Here is a 16,619-nt window from a genome sequence, read left to right as displayed (position 1 = left end):
CTCCTTAACACCATACACAAAAATAAACTCAAAATGGATTAAAGACCTAAGTGTAAAGCCAGACACTACAAAACTCTTAGAGGAAAACATAGGCAGACACTCTATGACATAAATCACAGCAAGATCCTTTTTGACCCACATCCTAGAGAAATGGAAATAGAAACCAAAATAAACAAACGGGACCTAATGAAGCTTAAAAGCTTTTGCACAGCAAAGGAAACCATAAACAAGACGAAAAGACAACCCTCAGAATGGGAGAAAATATTTGCAAATGAAGCAACTGACAAAGGATTAATCTCCAAAATATACAAGCAGCTCTTGCAGCTCAATATCAAAAAAAGCAAACAACCCAATCCAAAAATGGGCAGAAGACCTAAACAGACATTTCTCCAAAGAAGATATACAGATTGCCAACAAACACACGAAAGGATGTTCAACATCACTAATCATTAGAGAAATGCAAATCAAAACCACAATGAGGTATCACCTCACACCGCTCTGAATGGCCATCATCAAAAAATCTACAAACAGTAAATGCTGTAGAGGGTGTGGAGAAAAGGGAACCCTCTTGCACTGTTGGTGGGAATGTAAATTGATACAGCCACTATAGGCAACACTATGGAGGTTCCTTAAAAAACTAAAAATAGAACTACCATACGACCCAGCAATCCCACTACTGGGCATATGCCCTGAGAAAACCACAATTCAAAGAGTCATGTACCACAATGTTCATTGCAGCAGTATTTACAATAGCCAGGACATGGAAGCAACCTATGTGTCCATCAACAAATGAATGGATAAAGAAGATGTGGCACATATATACAATGGAATATTACTTAGCCATAAAAAGAAACGAAATTGAGTTATTTGTAGTGAGGTGGATGGACCTAGAGACTGTCATACAGAGTGAAGTAAGTCAGAGAGAGAAAAATACCGTATGCTAACACATATATATGGAATCTTAAAAAAAAACAAAACGTTCTGAAGAACCTAGGGGCAGGACAGGAATAAAGACGCAGACACAGAGAATGGACTTGAGGACACAGGGAGGGGGAAGGGTAACCTGGGACAAAGTGAGAGAGTGGCATGGACATATATACACTACCAAATGTAAAATAGATGGCTAGTGGGAAGCAGCTGCATAGCACAGGGAGATCAGCTCCGTGCTTTGTGACCACCTAGAGGGGTGGGATACGGAGGGTGGGAGGGAGACGCAAGAGGGAGGAGATATGGGGATATATGTATATGTATAGCTGATTCAGTTTGTTCTACAGCAGAAACTAACACAACATTGTAAAGCAATTATACTCCAATAAAAATGTTAAAAAAAATAGTATACCCATTACATGTTAACATAACTAATAAATTGTTGTGGAAAATTACTATACTTTCCCAAGCAAAAAATTATGGGGAAGAACAGCATTATTTAGCATTTTTGCAAATGTCTAACATCTGGTTTAATAGAAGACAGCTGGATTCTTATATGTGTTTCTGCTTTGTTTTTTGTGATTCAGGTTTTTTTAATAAATTTATTTATTTATTAATTTTTGGCTTTGTCGGGTCTTCGTTGCTGCACGTGGGCTTTCTCTAGTTGCAGTGAGCAGGGGCTACTCTTTGTTGCGGTGCGCGGGCTTCTTATTGCAGTGGCTTCTCTTGTGGCGGAGCACAGGCTCTAGGTGCGTGGGCTTCAGTAGTTGTGGCACATGGGTTTCAGTAGTTGTGGCACGAGAGCTCAGTAGTTGTGGCACATGGGCTCATTGCTCTGTGGCATGTGGCATCTTCCCGGTCCAAGGATTGAACCTGTGTCCCCTGAATTGGCAGGCGGATTCTTAACCACTGCACCACCAGGGAAGCCCGTGATTCATTGTTTTAGTTTAAGTATATGAAGAAAATCTGGCCTCACACAGATATGAGGCTGGAAAAGGAAGCATTTTAATAGTCATTTCTGATAATATGGATATTCTTTTTTGATATGACACCGCAGCTTAAGAAATGGTAGTTTCTTAAAGAGTAGTTGCAATGAGAAGTCTGAAACCCTATCTTTTGTATTGTTGACCCCCAAATGTATTGGTTTATCTTGCAGTTTGAATTGATCTTTTACCCATGCATGATTTTGTAACATCACGTATTGGTCAACTGGAAAATACTGGCTCATTAAGTTATACAACTGTTCCGAATGTGCAGTGGAAAACTCCACTGGATACTCCTGAGCGATTAAGAGTAAAAATGACAAATAATATCTTTATATCACTGTAAAGATAGCTTTGGCCTTTGGTACTCCCTAAAGGGTGGGTGGCGGTCCCCACACCTACCGTGAGAACCACTGTCCTACGTTGGCTGCAGCTGACAGCTTCTGCAAACATAAAGGACCTTGAGAGTATCATTTTACAGCAAAATAACTCAATTGGATGAATCTTAAGTTAAACATAAAACGTATTTCAAGATTGTGAACACGCTTCACGAATAAAGAAAAGCCTGAAGAAAATAAAAGTCACTTTATACTTTTGTCTTCTAGAAATAAATGTGTTAATATTTTGGCCCACTGTCACCTCTCCTTAAGGGCAGGGACTGTGTTTTATTGATCTACAAATTTCGGAGTTAGCATACTGCCTGGCCCTTATAAGCACTCAAAAAGAATTTTTCTTTTTTAAAAGTATACCGTACATAGTTTTGTAGCCTATCCTTTTCATTTAGCCTCAGAGTTGGTCAGTTTCCCCATATGCGTTCTTTAACTACTGCATAACATTAAAGTTTTCAAGCTCAAACTCACTTTAAAAACCGTGACTTTGCTTTGGCAAGGAGTAAAAATTTTGCAAGGGAAAAAACTTTAAACGACATGGGTCCAGAAGGACTCCAGGGAAGAAGTTTGGGGAGCAGGGTCGCTCCGCCACAGACTCACCGCGCCTGGGACACCTGGACACAGGCCACCGCGGCGGGGAGGGGTGAGGGTCCAGGGACCACGGCACTTGGCGCTTTTTCGGGGGCTTTCGCGCGGGACCGACATGGGAAAAGAGGGGGGGTGCAGCTGGACGGCCCCGCTCCCCGCGACAGGGAGGGTCTTCCAGCTCCCCTTCCCTCAGAGGAGCTGCCTCTCCTGCACTTGTCTGGGCACCGGAACTCGAGACAGTTCTGTCCACAGCCAGCCGGGGAGCCAGCTCCCGGGACGGCCCAGAAAGACTGAGCATGCGTGGAACGCACCGGGCGTGCAGTCCCGGGAGAGGTTAGAGGTCGTGAGGAACATCACCGCGCCGGCATTCCAGAGGAATTAGCTGCTTTGGTGGCTCCACAGGGCGAGTGGCGGCGCTAAAGCACTAGTGTGCGGCTCCCAGGAGTTACACCCACTTCTCGCACGCCATCCCACTCCTTTTCCAAGGCTCCCGCGGCCGTCAGAAAAACCCGGAGAGGCGAACCACTTTCGCTTCGCACGCACTTCCCTTCCCGGGCCGGAAGGGAAGGGGGGCAGACGAGCATCGCATGCGCCGTTCGCAGGCGGCCTCTGGAGTGGAGTCGAGTTGCCGGTTTCGTCGGCCCGGCCGGAGTGCGCCTGCGCGGTCCCCGGGTTCCCTCCACCTCCGCTTCCCCTCCCCCTGTCCCCCGCGGGGCCTCTGGGTCCGGCGGGACCATGTTCACCAGCACCGGTTCCAGTGGGCTTTGTGAGTACCGGACGCCGCCATCCTGGCTGTCCCCTACACACCACACTGGGTACCTCCTTGAGGAGGCTGGGGGCAGCGGGGACTCTCGGGGTTGCAGGCGGTTTGGGGGTCGATCTGCCGTCCCTGTGCCAGAACCTTGGTAGTTCTTGCCCGTGGGGGGCAGCGGACACCGCCCCCATTTCAGCCTGGAGGGGTCAGTGGGGACTGAGTCCGCCGCCAGCCCCCCACCTGTGAGCCCCAGGTGCGATACTCAGATGCTCCTGGGGCTGCTGCATGTGGGCTGGGCAGTTAGGGTCGGGCTGGGTCTCCCTGGTCTTCTGGCCCGGCCCCCTGCCCTCAGCGGTAGGTTTGCCAGCTAAAAAGAAGAGGCTGTCCGGGTGGAAGCGATGCTGGAAGCCTGCTCCCTTCCCAGTCACCTTGCTCCATTCATTTAAGCTACAGAGGGACCGAACTGGCTCTCCCCCGGTTGCAAATTCCAACCTCTGCTTCAGGAGCTGACCCCTTAGTTTTACTTAGATTTTTTTTTTTCTCCTCAGTCTCTCTTAGGAGTTTTTAGACAAACAAAAACTGATTAAAGTACTTGAAAGTGGAAGGATGTTTGGAAGTAGTTTGGCACTAAAGCAGAGACATTGCTGCTGGATGTTGCTATATTTTACTGGAGTGTCAGCTGTGGAGTGTCAGCAGATAGAGGGCAGAGAAATATATATAGCCTTTTAAACGACTTTCTTTTTCTCATTGAAATGGCTTAATTGACTTTGATAAGGTGGACTATATGTTAACTAAACAGCACTGAGATTAGGCACTGATACAGCAACAGTGAATTGTTTGAATAGCTATAATTTTTGCAGTTGCTTGTCACTGTTAACGCTTCATATCTCTATACATGTGAAGTTAATCTTACTGAGTACAGAGGCAGTTGACATTTCCAAATATTAATGATCTGTTGTGAATGTTAGGAATCTTTTTCTGAGAATACATATCTTAGCCTGGGAGTAAGTTAGTATCAGGGCAACAGGCATAATTATAAATCTTCCTCACTTCTCAACTTCTCAGGTTTTGAAGTGGGTTTAATATTTGTGATTTCCCTTGTTTCATACTTAATTTGATTTATGGCATCTTTCAGGCATTGGCCTCAGATATGTTATAACTACTAGGTAATTAATCTTCCCCAAACTACCCTTTGGAAAAAGAACATGACTGTTGAAACTGATAGTCAAGAAGGTGGTGTGATTTTCCTGGGATCTGTGAGCCATACACTGGTGGATATGAAATTAATGGTAGAATTCTTCAATTTTATTTGTTTTCTTTCATCATTTTGACCTATCCTTCCTTGCTGACCAAAACACATTAAAGAATTAAAAAGGCAAACAAAATCTGTTATTGGTTACTATGCTGTATTAGCTATTATGTTTTCAAAGTGTATTCAGATTTGATACAGGGTGACTCTGGGGAAGGTAGTAATATGTGATTACCTGCGGCACATGGTTGATGAGTATTGAATTCGCCAAACTGCTACCCGGGGAGAGGCCTAGGCCAAAGGCTTCTCCTTAGCTGTCTTGCCCTTTTTCTAAAATAAATGTATCCACAGCATAAGAATTGATGGAATGGCCATTCCTCAGAAGTCCATGTCTTTTTTTATTTTTTTAAAGGAACTGCATTTTTAAAAAATTAATTAATTAATTATATTTATTTTTTTCTGTGTTGGGTCTTCGTTTCTGTGCGAGGACTTTCTCTAGTTGCGGCAAGTGGGGACCACTCTTCATCGCGGTGCGCGGGCCTCTCACTATCGCAGCCTCTCTTGTTGCGGAGCACAGGCTCCAGACGCGCAGGCTCAGTAGCTGTGGCTCACGGGCCTAGTTGCTCCGTAGCATGTGGGATCTTCCCAGACCAGGGCTCGAACCCGTGTCCCCTGCATTAGCAGGCAGATTCTCAACCACTGTGCCACCAGGGAAGCCTGAAGTCCATGTCTTATATGCTCATTTAACAAACATTTTGAGCATCTCGGAAACTGCGAGGGGCTGGGAATGTGACATTAGACAAATCTTGGTCCCAATGTTTGCAGAGCTTACAGTGGTGTTTAGGCACTGATTTTCCAAGACTGGTCTTTCGGAACGTCTGGGTGGGAAAATTTACTTTGCTTTGAAATTTTTCTTTGCAATGCTCCCCACTGAGAGGGAAGTGATTTCCTTTAGATAAGTCGTGTAGCCCTTTGGTAATTCAGAGTTCTGATCCTGAGTAAGTGTCCCGAGGATGAATAATCTGCCTAGCAGTGCCCCCAGGGATGCTGAATAACATTCTCTTTTTTTTTTTTAATTTATTTATTCATTTATTTATTTTTGGCTGTGTTGGGTCTTCGTTTCTGTGCAAGGGCTTTCTCTAGTTGTGGCGAGCAAGGGCCACTCTTCATGGCGGTGTGCGGGCCTCTCACTATCGCGGCCTCTCTTGTTGCGGAGCATGGGCTCCAGATGCGCAGGCTCAGTAGCTGTGGCTCACAGGCCTAGTTGCTCTGCGGCATGTGGGATCTTCCCAGACCAGGGCTCGAACCCGTGTCCCCTGCATTGGCAGGCGGATTCTCAACCACTGTGCCACCAGGGAAGCCCAAACGTTCTCTTTTTAAGGGAAAAATCCTGGCCATTTCCTACCACTGACGTATTTCCCACATCTGTGACTAGTAGTTAGTGTATTTGTGTTATACTTGCTTTCCTCCCTCTCTCACTCATTCATTTATTTATTCAACAAGTGTCTGTTTACTACCCACATAAGCCACACACTGTTCGTATATAGAGGATAAAGTGGTACACAGGATGAAGGAGACCAACATCCAATAAGTAAGTTATGTGTTTTCACATGGTGATAAGCGTCATGAAGAAAATCTGAGGGTAGTGGCATAGGCTACAGTTATGGAGGACTTTAGCAGGATGCTAAAAGAATGCTAAGGATGCTGCTTTAGCAGGTGTGGTCAGAGAAGATGTTTGGGAAGGTGACACAAATGGCGTGAAGGAACCCACCTGTCAGTTTTTGTTGAAAAGTGTGCATCTTGCAGAAAGAGAGCAACAAGCACAAAGACTCTCAAACAGGCACAGCAGGGCGTTTTCAAGGTATTGAAGAAAGCTGGTGCTGCCAGGGCAGTAAATCAAGGGAAGGGCCTTTGCGACCATGTCTATGAAACTGTATTGCTGTCTGCTCTGTCAGGTAATTATGACTGGATAAAAGTGCATAGGAATCGTGTTCATGCCTTATTTTAGACCCTTGGTTAGAGACGAATGCTACCACTCAATTATGTGTTGAGTAATAGATGTATCATTTCTTACATTTGATACTAAGTGTCCCCATGACTTATTCACTTCACAGCGTATTCACTCTAACATGGACTCAACCAACGTTAATTGTCTGTTGTATTCTAGGTATAGGTCCCACCCTCAAGGAGTTCTGTGTCTAGTGGGGAAAAACTTTAAAAAAGAAATGAAACAGGTTCTGTACTGGGTGCTGCGGGTCTATGGCCGCCGTGGGCTGGGGAGGGGAGGGACATGGTTAAGACTTCCAGCGTGGGCGATATCTCAGCTGATGTTTGAGGGATGAGTAAGAGTTGGTCAGGCATGCAAGTGGGGAGAGAGCCTCTATGAGGGGCAGAGCCTGGGCAGGGCCTGGCCGAGAGGCAGGAGGTGATGAGTTAGGGGATTGTTGCTTACAGCTGAAGGGAGCAGTTTCTGCACAGAGGTGTGCAGTGACGTCATTCAGAGGGCTGGTGAGCCGAGAGCTGGGGATGGAACATGAAGAGGGAGAAGAGGAGGCGTGGCCACAGCTGCCCCTGTTCAGGAGCACAGCCAGGACCAGATGGTAGGGCAGAGTCCTACCAGAGGGCAGAGTCTGGGGAGCAGAAGAAGGTGAAAATCTAATAGAACGCTAGTTGGGAAGGCTTCACGTTGCTGTGGCAGGCAAGACAGATTATTGTTGCGGATGTGAGCAGTGTTTTCCATATGCTGCCTGTGGCATGGCCACACAGAAGCAGCTATGGAGCTTTCTGAATGTCCAGATTCCTGGGTCCCATTCCCAGAGAGTCAGATTCAGAAGGGCTAATGTGGGAATCAGAAATCTGAATTTTTAAAACATCGGGGGGGAGCTTCTAATGGACAGACTTAGGTCAAGGCAACAGGGTGGCCAGCAGGAGGGGCCCAGAGAACAGTAGAGTCCAGTGGGAGTTGCTGACAGCCCCAGTGAAGGTGGTAGCAGTGAGAATGGACAGGATAGAAAAGAGGGATTCTAGAGATGTGCAGGCAGGTAGGCTGTGTCAGTCAAGCTCATTGGACTGGGGGAGAGAAAGAGGAGTTGAAGGTGACTTGGGGTAGATGGGTGGTGTTACTGTTCACAGAGGCAGGGAGTGCAGAGAGGGAGGAGCTCATCTGGGGAAAGATGTTTAATGTCCAGGGGCTTGTGAAGCCCAGTGGGAGATACCCAGGGGCCATCTGGAGAGAGGGAGCTGGCCTGGACATGGGTTGTTAGGTGGGAGTTGGGCTGTGGATGTGAATGAGGACGCTGGAAGCAGCGAGTAGAGCTAGAAGGCTGAGGACAGAACTTTAAGCAACTCCAATCCAGTATTTAACTGCGTGGTGGAGAAAGAGGAGACAGCAAAGTAGGCAGAAGTGGGTGTTTCTTTAGGAGAGAACTGTCTTCACCCAACCTAATTTGATTCGTCCTCTTTCATTGTAAACAAACTCCTGCAGTTTCTTCGCACTCTCTCACGGTGACTCTGATCACCAGACTCTTGATCCCCTTGTATCCAGTTTACAGCCCATTTCTGGCATCTTCCACATCCAGTCTGGAGACCATAGTTAATTACCCGCGTTGCATTCCCATCAAGACCCTCGGCTGTCCTGCTCTCTCACCCGGCAAAACCCCAGCCTTGTATTAATGTGTGGTGTCCAATCCAAGCTGAGTCCTCGGCACGATTGCTCAGTTACATTTCTTGGATTTGATTGTCTCCCTGTGCACTTCCCCTGTCATGGTCAAGACTGTTCCCACTCTTAACCCAACGTAAATATAAGGGCCATCACCTGGGCACGTCCTCTCGCTAACTTGTTTGTATCCACACTTTAACAGTTGTTAGAGGAGACTTCCTAATGTAGGCGATGTTTGAGCTGATTTTTGAGTGATGAGTAAGGGTTTTCAGACATGTGAACTTAGTTCATGTTTTCCAATCTAAAAGAATGAGGCACCCTTCTAACAGGCCCACTCTCCACCTATTCTTAACTCATTCCTTGCTGCCTTTTCTAGTGACACTCCCTCCTTCTCTCTTTGCCTGGCATGCATTGAAGCTGATGCTTTTTCCTGTGGCTCTTCAGAGACCCCCAGAGTACTTCAGATCCCTTATCTGTGGAAAGGAGATAATATTCCCTATTTTATTGGGTGGTTTGTGAAGATTACAAGATTTACTATGTGTAAACTCCTAGAGTTTTGCCATAGTAAGTACTCAGGGTTAAGTATTTTTAACTGGATCCTTCTTTGGGGTCTGTTCTTAAAACTACAGAAGCATAACCCCTCCATCCATTGACCGTTTCTTTGTTTCTTCTTCCCAACCAAGCTTCTTGAACGATGTCTTCACTTTTTTCCCTTTCTCCCTTCCCTTCACTCTTTAGCCCTCTGCAGTTAATCAGCTGTTTTTTGTGGGTCACCTGCTGTGGCCTGACGCTCACTGCAGCCTGCTTCTGCTCCCCCTACCCCTGACACCACTGAGGACGAGTGACCGGGGACTTCCTTGTCAACAGATCAGATGGGTGCCTCTCAGCCCTTATCTTAGTGGAATGTTCTCTCACACTGGCCTTGATGAACACTTCTTTCTAAAATTCTTTTTTTTTATTGAAGTATAGTTGATTTACAATATTAGTTTCAGGTGTATAACATAGTGATTCAATATTTTTATAGGTTACACTCCATTTAAAGTTATTATAAAATATTGGCTACATTCCCTGTGCTGTATATTACATCCTTGTATCCTATTTATTTTACACCTAGTATCTGTCTAAAATTCCTTGTTCTTTGACTTTTTCTTCATATCTCCTGACCACATCTACTTAGTTTTTCACATCCTCAGGGTCTACTGGATTTGGCATTAAGTTATTGTTACCTTAAGAAGAGTAGTTTCAGTGGATTATTAAGGCCAAAACCTATTTTTGTTGAGGTACGGAGTGAACCAGAGGTAGAGAGTAGAAATAGAGTCGACCGTTGGGATGGACAGCTGGGAGTCTCAGGGAGACACAGCTGGAGTCATCCCTTTGAAGACTCAGATGGCTGTCAGTACCCAGGATATCATGCTAACTCAAGCCACACAGCCCTGAGGTGGGAACCAGTATAGACTTATCAGAGTGAGAAATAAAGTTCACAAATGAGCTGGAACTTTCCCTTGAGTGAAACTCGTTTTGATCCAAAACATTAGTTAGGGAGCCTAGAGTCAGGTGCAGTTTGGGGAGGTTGATGAATGCGAGGTCCAGCGGTGGCAGCCTATGGTGAGGACATTCATTTCGCTCTAGAGATGGGTGAGCCACAAGGACTGGTGGGTCATTCAGGGTCTGTAACCCCCCCTTCATTTCAGCTTTAGGGTCCTGCCTCGGAGCCCGAAGGCTCTGTCCCCAGCATCATCCTGAAATGGACACTTCCACAGTTTCCCAGTGCAGCTGTGGTTGTGCTCCCAGGAGGGACCAAACTATGTTCTGATTGATATATTCTTTCTTTAGGTATGTACTCAATGTGTTGAACACATAACTTGTGGGAGATGATTAAAATAAATCTTTATTTTTGTCTCTCACCATCTCTTTAAAATGCACTCAGCTTGGAAAACTTTTTCCTTTTATGAGAAGGCATCAGGCCTTATGACTTTTTATTCACTCTTCAAGTTATTGATTCAACAGTTGTTTAATGAGCATGGCTCATTAAGTGAAAGACAAAAGGTGCATTCAAGTGGCAATGATCTTAGGGAATAGAAGTCACAAAACATAGGCTCAATTTAAAAATTAAAAGTATCCAGTTCAGTGTATTAATCAGCACTCAGCCTTCATTCAAAGGTAAGACTTTTTCTCCCTCTTCCTCCGCGTTAAGATTTATAGTTGGCAACCACTTGCTGTCAGAGAAAGTGGTATAGTTGGCTTCTGTCCTTTTGTGTCCCCTCTGACCCCCCCAGTTTCCTGTTTCTGACCTTACTGCTCTCTAGATGAGGTGGAGTGGGAGGAAGAAGGAATAGTGAGGAACTAGGATTGTTCTTACGTGGCTCTCTGAGCCTGGTACGTGGTTAAAGCTGACTCTGTCCTGTGGGCTTTTTAGAGTCTCTTGGGAGGCGCCCATTCCGGCTGCTCCCCTGACCTGGGGGGATGCGTTGTTATGCTGGTGGGCTTATTTGGTGTCTTTCATAGCTCCTAGGAACTTAGGTCCACCTACAGTTTCCTCCTTCTAGGGCCTGTTTGGCCTGCTTGAGGACACTGCTGGACTGATTGAAAGATGACCCCACCGTTGCCTCTGGCCTGTGGTCCACCTCTGCTCTGCTGGAATTGCTGATTCTTTGCCCTGGTCATGCATTCTTATCTCATTGATCAACATGGCTTCTCCTGCTGCTCTCTAGAAACCCCGGTACCCCGCTCTCAGGGGTCACGTGTTCATCTCACTGAATAGGCCCTTTGAGCCCCACGCGCGGCTTGACGCGAGGGCCTGGTTTTATGCACGGCACGTCGGTGCTTCACTCCACGCGTCTTCCTCATAAAGTCCTCTCTTCACAGCAGAGAACTCTCACCCGTCCACTCACTGTTTATCTTCATGATGTGACTGAGAGGAGTCTCAGCATCATGGGACTCCTTTTGGTTCTCTTTCTTTGTAAAATCTGCATTTTGGTGTGGAGTCTCCCTTTGGTATGCAGCAACCCTTGTATTTTGGTACCTCAGTGGAAACTGCAATTTTACCATCTTGTTTTAGTTGGATTTCTGTTTTGGGGGCCAAGAATCATTTGGCTGGCCTCTTTAGAGTTGACTTTAGAATTTATATATTTCTGCTGTGATTTCATTCTTTGTTGTAGTAAAGGATTAACTCAGCAGGCCTGGGTTGCCCAAACCCCTGCAAGAGTTGCCTTTAATGCTTGACTCTTGGGGGTAAGCTATTTCCCACAGTTCTTAAGTTTGGGTGGAGTATATCTTTGAAACTCTCGAAGAATACAGTACTTTTTATTCAAGAATTTTGATTGAGAAGGAAAGACAGGTATTAACTAGGGAAGGGCAAGCTTGAGGGAGGATGCTTTTAAAAACAATGTTTTTCTTTTCAGTCTAAAAGTAAGATTAACCACATTATAGAAAGTTGGCAAGATAGAGAAAAACCACAGTTAGCATTTCAGTTCATTTTCTTCATCTTTTTCCCTTTATACATTTATGTTCTTATTTTAAATGAACTGATTTTGTTATTATAAAATGAATACATGTTCACCAAAGAACATTCTGAAGTCTGGAAAAGTAGTAGGAAGAAATAAAAATATCATTTATTGATATCTTGGTGTTTATCTTCGTACTTTTTTCATTGCAAAAATGAATATCCAAAGAAATAATTAAAAATAAATTGATCACACCTGAATACTTGAATACTGTTTTGTAACTTGTTTTTATTTCATGCAGTACTCTTAAAATGTAATCATTAATGACTCTGTGTATTCTGCTTTTTTCTCTTTTGTCATAAGCATTTTCTTAGTACGCTACTTTTGCAGTTAGGTTGGTGCCTCCCTCCTTTTTTTCTATTGTAGTAGCACTGAGAGCATCTTAATTTTCAGATATTCCTAGAAGTAAAAGAAGATTAAATGATGAGTATTATCTTATAATTTTGATACTGCCAAATTCTAGCCCCAAAGAATGGTACCTATAACTTAACCAGCAATTTAAGGGAGAAAAGATTGCTTTACTTAAGTTATTACATTTAATTTTCACAGTGAGTCTAGGTACTGTTATTCTGTTTTTTTCTGCAAATGAGTATGTTGAGGCTCAGAACATAATTTGTCCAAAATCACATAGCTAGTATGTGGAAGAGCTAGGATTTGAACTCAGGTTTGCCTACCTGCAAAGCCTGTATTCTTTCCATTGTGCCATGCCACATTAAAGAGACTAAAATGATGTGAATTTAGTCTCTTTAAGGAAAATGGCTAGGAGCAATGGCAGTATAACTTCTAAGCCTTAGGAAGAGCATCTGGGAAAAAGAATCGTAATGTAAACGAGAGTTCTACCTATCTCTATAATTTTTCAATCAACAGCTAATAAGTGTGAGTTATTATTTTACTTATGTTAACACTGTAACTGTAAACTTTACTTATGTAACACTACTAGGCTGTGTCTCAGCAGGTTACATATATTAACTCTTTAATTCTCAGAACAACCCTACGAGGTAGTAGGATTATTTTCCCCAGTTTGCAGATGAGGAAGATGAGGCCCAGGTATTCAAGTAACTTTGCCAGCGTCATATAGCTGGTGAGGAGCAGGACTAGAATTTGAATCTAGTGTGGCTCCATATTGTGGGTTCTGAACTAACGCACGCTACTGCTTCTCAGACTCAAGGAAGTTTATTCACGTTTCTCTCTCTTGACCACTGGGGTATTCGTAGGCTCATGATGAATATAGCAGCTCTGCTTAGCAGTGGAGCTTATTTCCCAGCCCTTGAACTCTTATTCTGGGTCCTGGCAAGTTGCTTTTTATTGCCCCCCTTGTGACTGCTGCAGCTGGTTACTCATGTGTCCGCCATGTTCCTTCTTTCAGTCCATGAGTCTCCCTCTTTCTTCCTAATGCAGAACCAAGATCCAGTTTTGCTTTTACTAGAGTTTTGCTTTTATCCAGTTTTATGTCCTAATTAGGATCTTTTGAGCTAATGCACTATTGTTGTTTTTATTTGCATGTTTTTCTTTTTCCTTTATTATTATTATTATATTTCTCTTCCCTTATTAGTCAAGTTATTATCTAACTTCTCCAACTTTTTCCATTCTCAACTTGTGGCAGTATCAGTTTTAGTCATGAAGGCGGAACCTACCTTAAATCAAGCTACTTTAAAAATTGCATTTCTATGGAATTTAATAAATACAACCTGATAAAGAGTATCTCATAAATAATTTACTCCAGCATTTTTGAGGTGTGCTTTCTAGAACACAGTGGTACTGTGCAGGGCTGCTTAAAATTTTTTTTTTAATTAAAAAATTGTTTTATATTTAAACCCCAAATTTTATTGTTCAGTTTATTTTTTCCAGCTTTATTGAGATATAATTGACAAAAATTTTATATATTCATGTTGTATGTGATGTTTTGTCATTTGCATACATTGTGAAATGATTACTGCAGTCAAGGTAATTAAAATATCCATCACCTCATCTTTTTTTGTGTGTGTGTGTGTGTGTGTGTGGTGAAAACATTCAAGATCTACTCTCTTAGCCAATTTCAAGTATACAATACATTATTCCTACCTATGGTCATCATGCTGTATGTACATTGCTTAAGTTTTAACCCTCATTTAAATTATAATTATAAATGAAAATTATCATTTAATCCTCATTTAAATCATGATTCTCTTTCCCAGACATTTTTCTTAAGATTTTTATAAGTTATATTGCCACTGTTCTCAGACATTTTCCAATGCTTATGTTACCTTAGTCCCTTGAATGCAGCATGATACAGTGGAAAGAGCACAGTATTAATATTTGGAAAGCGTTCTGAAGTCAGGATGTCCCTAATGTTGTTTTTAAAGATTGATGATGGAAATTAGTACTTCCAAGGCTTATGGGCCCTGCAACAAGGAAATTTAACTTTTTATTAACTCTTTGTTTCTAAGACTTAGTGGGAATGATTTTCATTGTAGAAAATTTGGGAAATAAAAGGAAGAAACATAAAATTCCATTTCACTGTGCTGCCCAGACTTCATCCTTAACATATTGGTGTTCTGTAAATTTTTTCATATGTATGTATGTAAACAGATTTAAAAGCAAAATTGGAGCTACGTACAGTTTCATATTCTGATTTTTTCATTCAACCTTAAATGAATTTGCCCCATGTTATTAATAATGTTCAAAGATGACTTTTAACATTTTTTTGTTTTGCCTTATTACAAAACTGAAACATGCTTGCTGCCAAATAATTAAAAAATTACACAAATACATAATATAGAAAGGAATAGTCACACATTACTCTCCCACCTAAATAATCATCACCGATATTTTAGTGCTCATTCTTTTAGATTTTTTTCTGTACAGGCTCTTACCTATGCATTCTTTCTCTCTCAGGCACACACGCACACGTGTTTTATACAGACATGGCATTCAAATAAACATTTTGTTGTGCTCCCCTAACATTTTTTTAGATACAGAATCATGACTTTGAGGATTACAACGTGTTATATTTCAATGTTTTTCTCCAGTTTTTTTCCCATTTAAACAATGTTATAGTGAACGTCTTTAAGTTATTGATCACATCTTTGACTTCATCCTAAAGAAATGATCACAAACGTGGAATTATAGTGTCAAAGAATAGGAAAATTTTTAAGCTCTTGATTTGTATTGCCAAATCCTTCCAGAAAGGATGTGTCACTTTACACTTTTCAGCAGTTTAGGAGAATATCTTTCTCACCAAACTCTTGTAACACTTGAGTATGATAATTTAAAATGATTTTTGCCAATTGAGAGATTGAAAAATGACATTTCATTGTTTTAATCTGCATTTCTTTGAATGCCTGGGAAAGTGAACTTATTTTCATCTTTCATATTTATTGGCCATTTTAATATATTTTTGAACTGATTTGACTATTTATGTCCTTTGCCCTTTTTTTTTAATTGGAATATTAGTGTTTGTTTTGTTTTTGTTAAATTGATTAGTAAAAGTCCTTTAAGGGTACTAGCTTTTGTCATGGTATATGTTACGAATATTGTAACCACTTGTCAGTTGCTTTTTAATTTTATTCATGAAATTTTTCTCATATAAAGTTTTTCATTTAAATAAGTCATTAAAATAAAGGCATTTAGCTCATAAATTGTATTTAGCCAAATTCATCCTTTTCTTTATTAAATCCTGGGCCTCCTGAGATCTGTTAAATATTCATTTAATATTTTTGTATCTTATATTTTTCTAATTATGTAGGTAATATATACTGCTGGTACAAATTCAGGCTACCCAGAAAAGGAGAAAGTGAAATTCTTTCTTCTCAGTCCCAGAACAGTTTGGAGAATATTCTTGTAGATTGTTTTTTGCTTATGAATCCTGTGTGTGTGTGTGTGTGTGTGTGTGTGTGTGTGTGTAATTAATATAAGAGTAATATAAGCATATGGTAAAAATTTATATAAGGATATAATATGAATTCTCTTCACTAGCAGTAGCCACTTTTAAGTTCCTCTTTCTTTGTTTCTTCTGTTATTACAGCTTTAAATGATATATTTGTGCCTTTATTGATTTGTCAGCTACTGGTTCTGCTTATAGATTCCACATAATGAAAGATGAGGAATTTGCATACCTCCAGCCTCTCCATGTTTTAGTTTTGGTTTGGTTACCCCTTGTAGTGGTTACATTTATAATTTTAAACAATGGACAAAACCCTTTATTTTTTGATTCATCAATTTTTGGGACAGTCAGTAGACTACACTATGAAAATGAGAAAAATTAGCCCAAGAACATGTACTTTTTTGTCTCTCAGTTCTTAATTTGTGTTCTATGTATGCTGTGTGTTTTTATAGCCTGTTCTGTAATGATAGTTAAGCCTTCCATGCTTTGTCTGTAGGTTGATTTTATATAGAAAATCATAACAATAGCTATATTTACATTATTATGATTGTGTATTCATTGTTGAACCAAGGTGTGTGATTGGTGTCGTAGAAGAAGATAGAGCCCTAGGTCAGAAAACCTGTGCTACTTCAAGGAGTCTCTTAATTTCTTTTAATATTTCTTCACTACTTAAGTTCACACTCAATTATTGCTGTTTCTTGACCCT

The 16,619-nt window shown here is 42.0% G+C and overlaps 1 protein-coding gene across 1 annotated transcript in view; it reads left to right on the top strand.

Annotated features, from left to right (window-relative positions):
• The first annotated feature begins 3,535 nt into the window (after positions 1-3,535).
• Positions 3,536-16,619, top strand: part of UBAC2 (UBA domain containing 2) — a 158,893-nt gene continuing 145,809 nt past the window's right edge. The window contains exon 1 of the mRNA XM_061170710.1: positions 3,536-3,653. Coding sequence (XP_061026693.1) covers positions 3,623-3,653 — 31 coding nt within the window. The 5' untranslated portion in view covers positions 3,536-3,622. The remainder of the gene's footprint in view (positions 3,654-16,619) is intronic.

The sequence above is a fragment of the Eubalaena glacialis genome, chromosome 16, assembly GCF_028564815.1.
Source record: "Eubalaena glacialis isolate mEubGla1 chromosome 16, mEubGla1.1.hap2.+ XY, whole genome shotgun sequence".
Lineage (NCBI taxonomy): Eukaryota > Metazoa > Chordata > Mammalia > Artiodactyla > Balaenidae > Eubalaena > Eubalaena glacialis.
The sequence above is the reverse complement of the archived record's forward strand: the minus strand, read 5'-3'. Positions and strand labels throughout refer to the sequence as shown.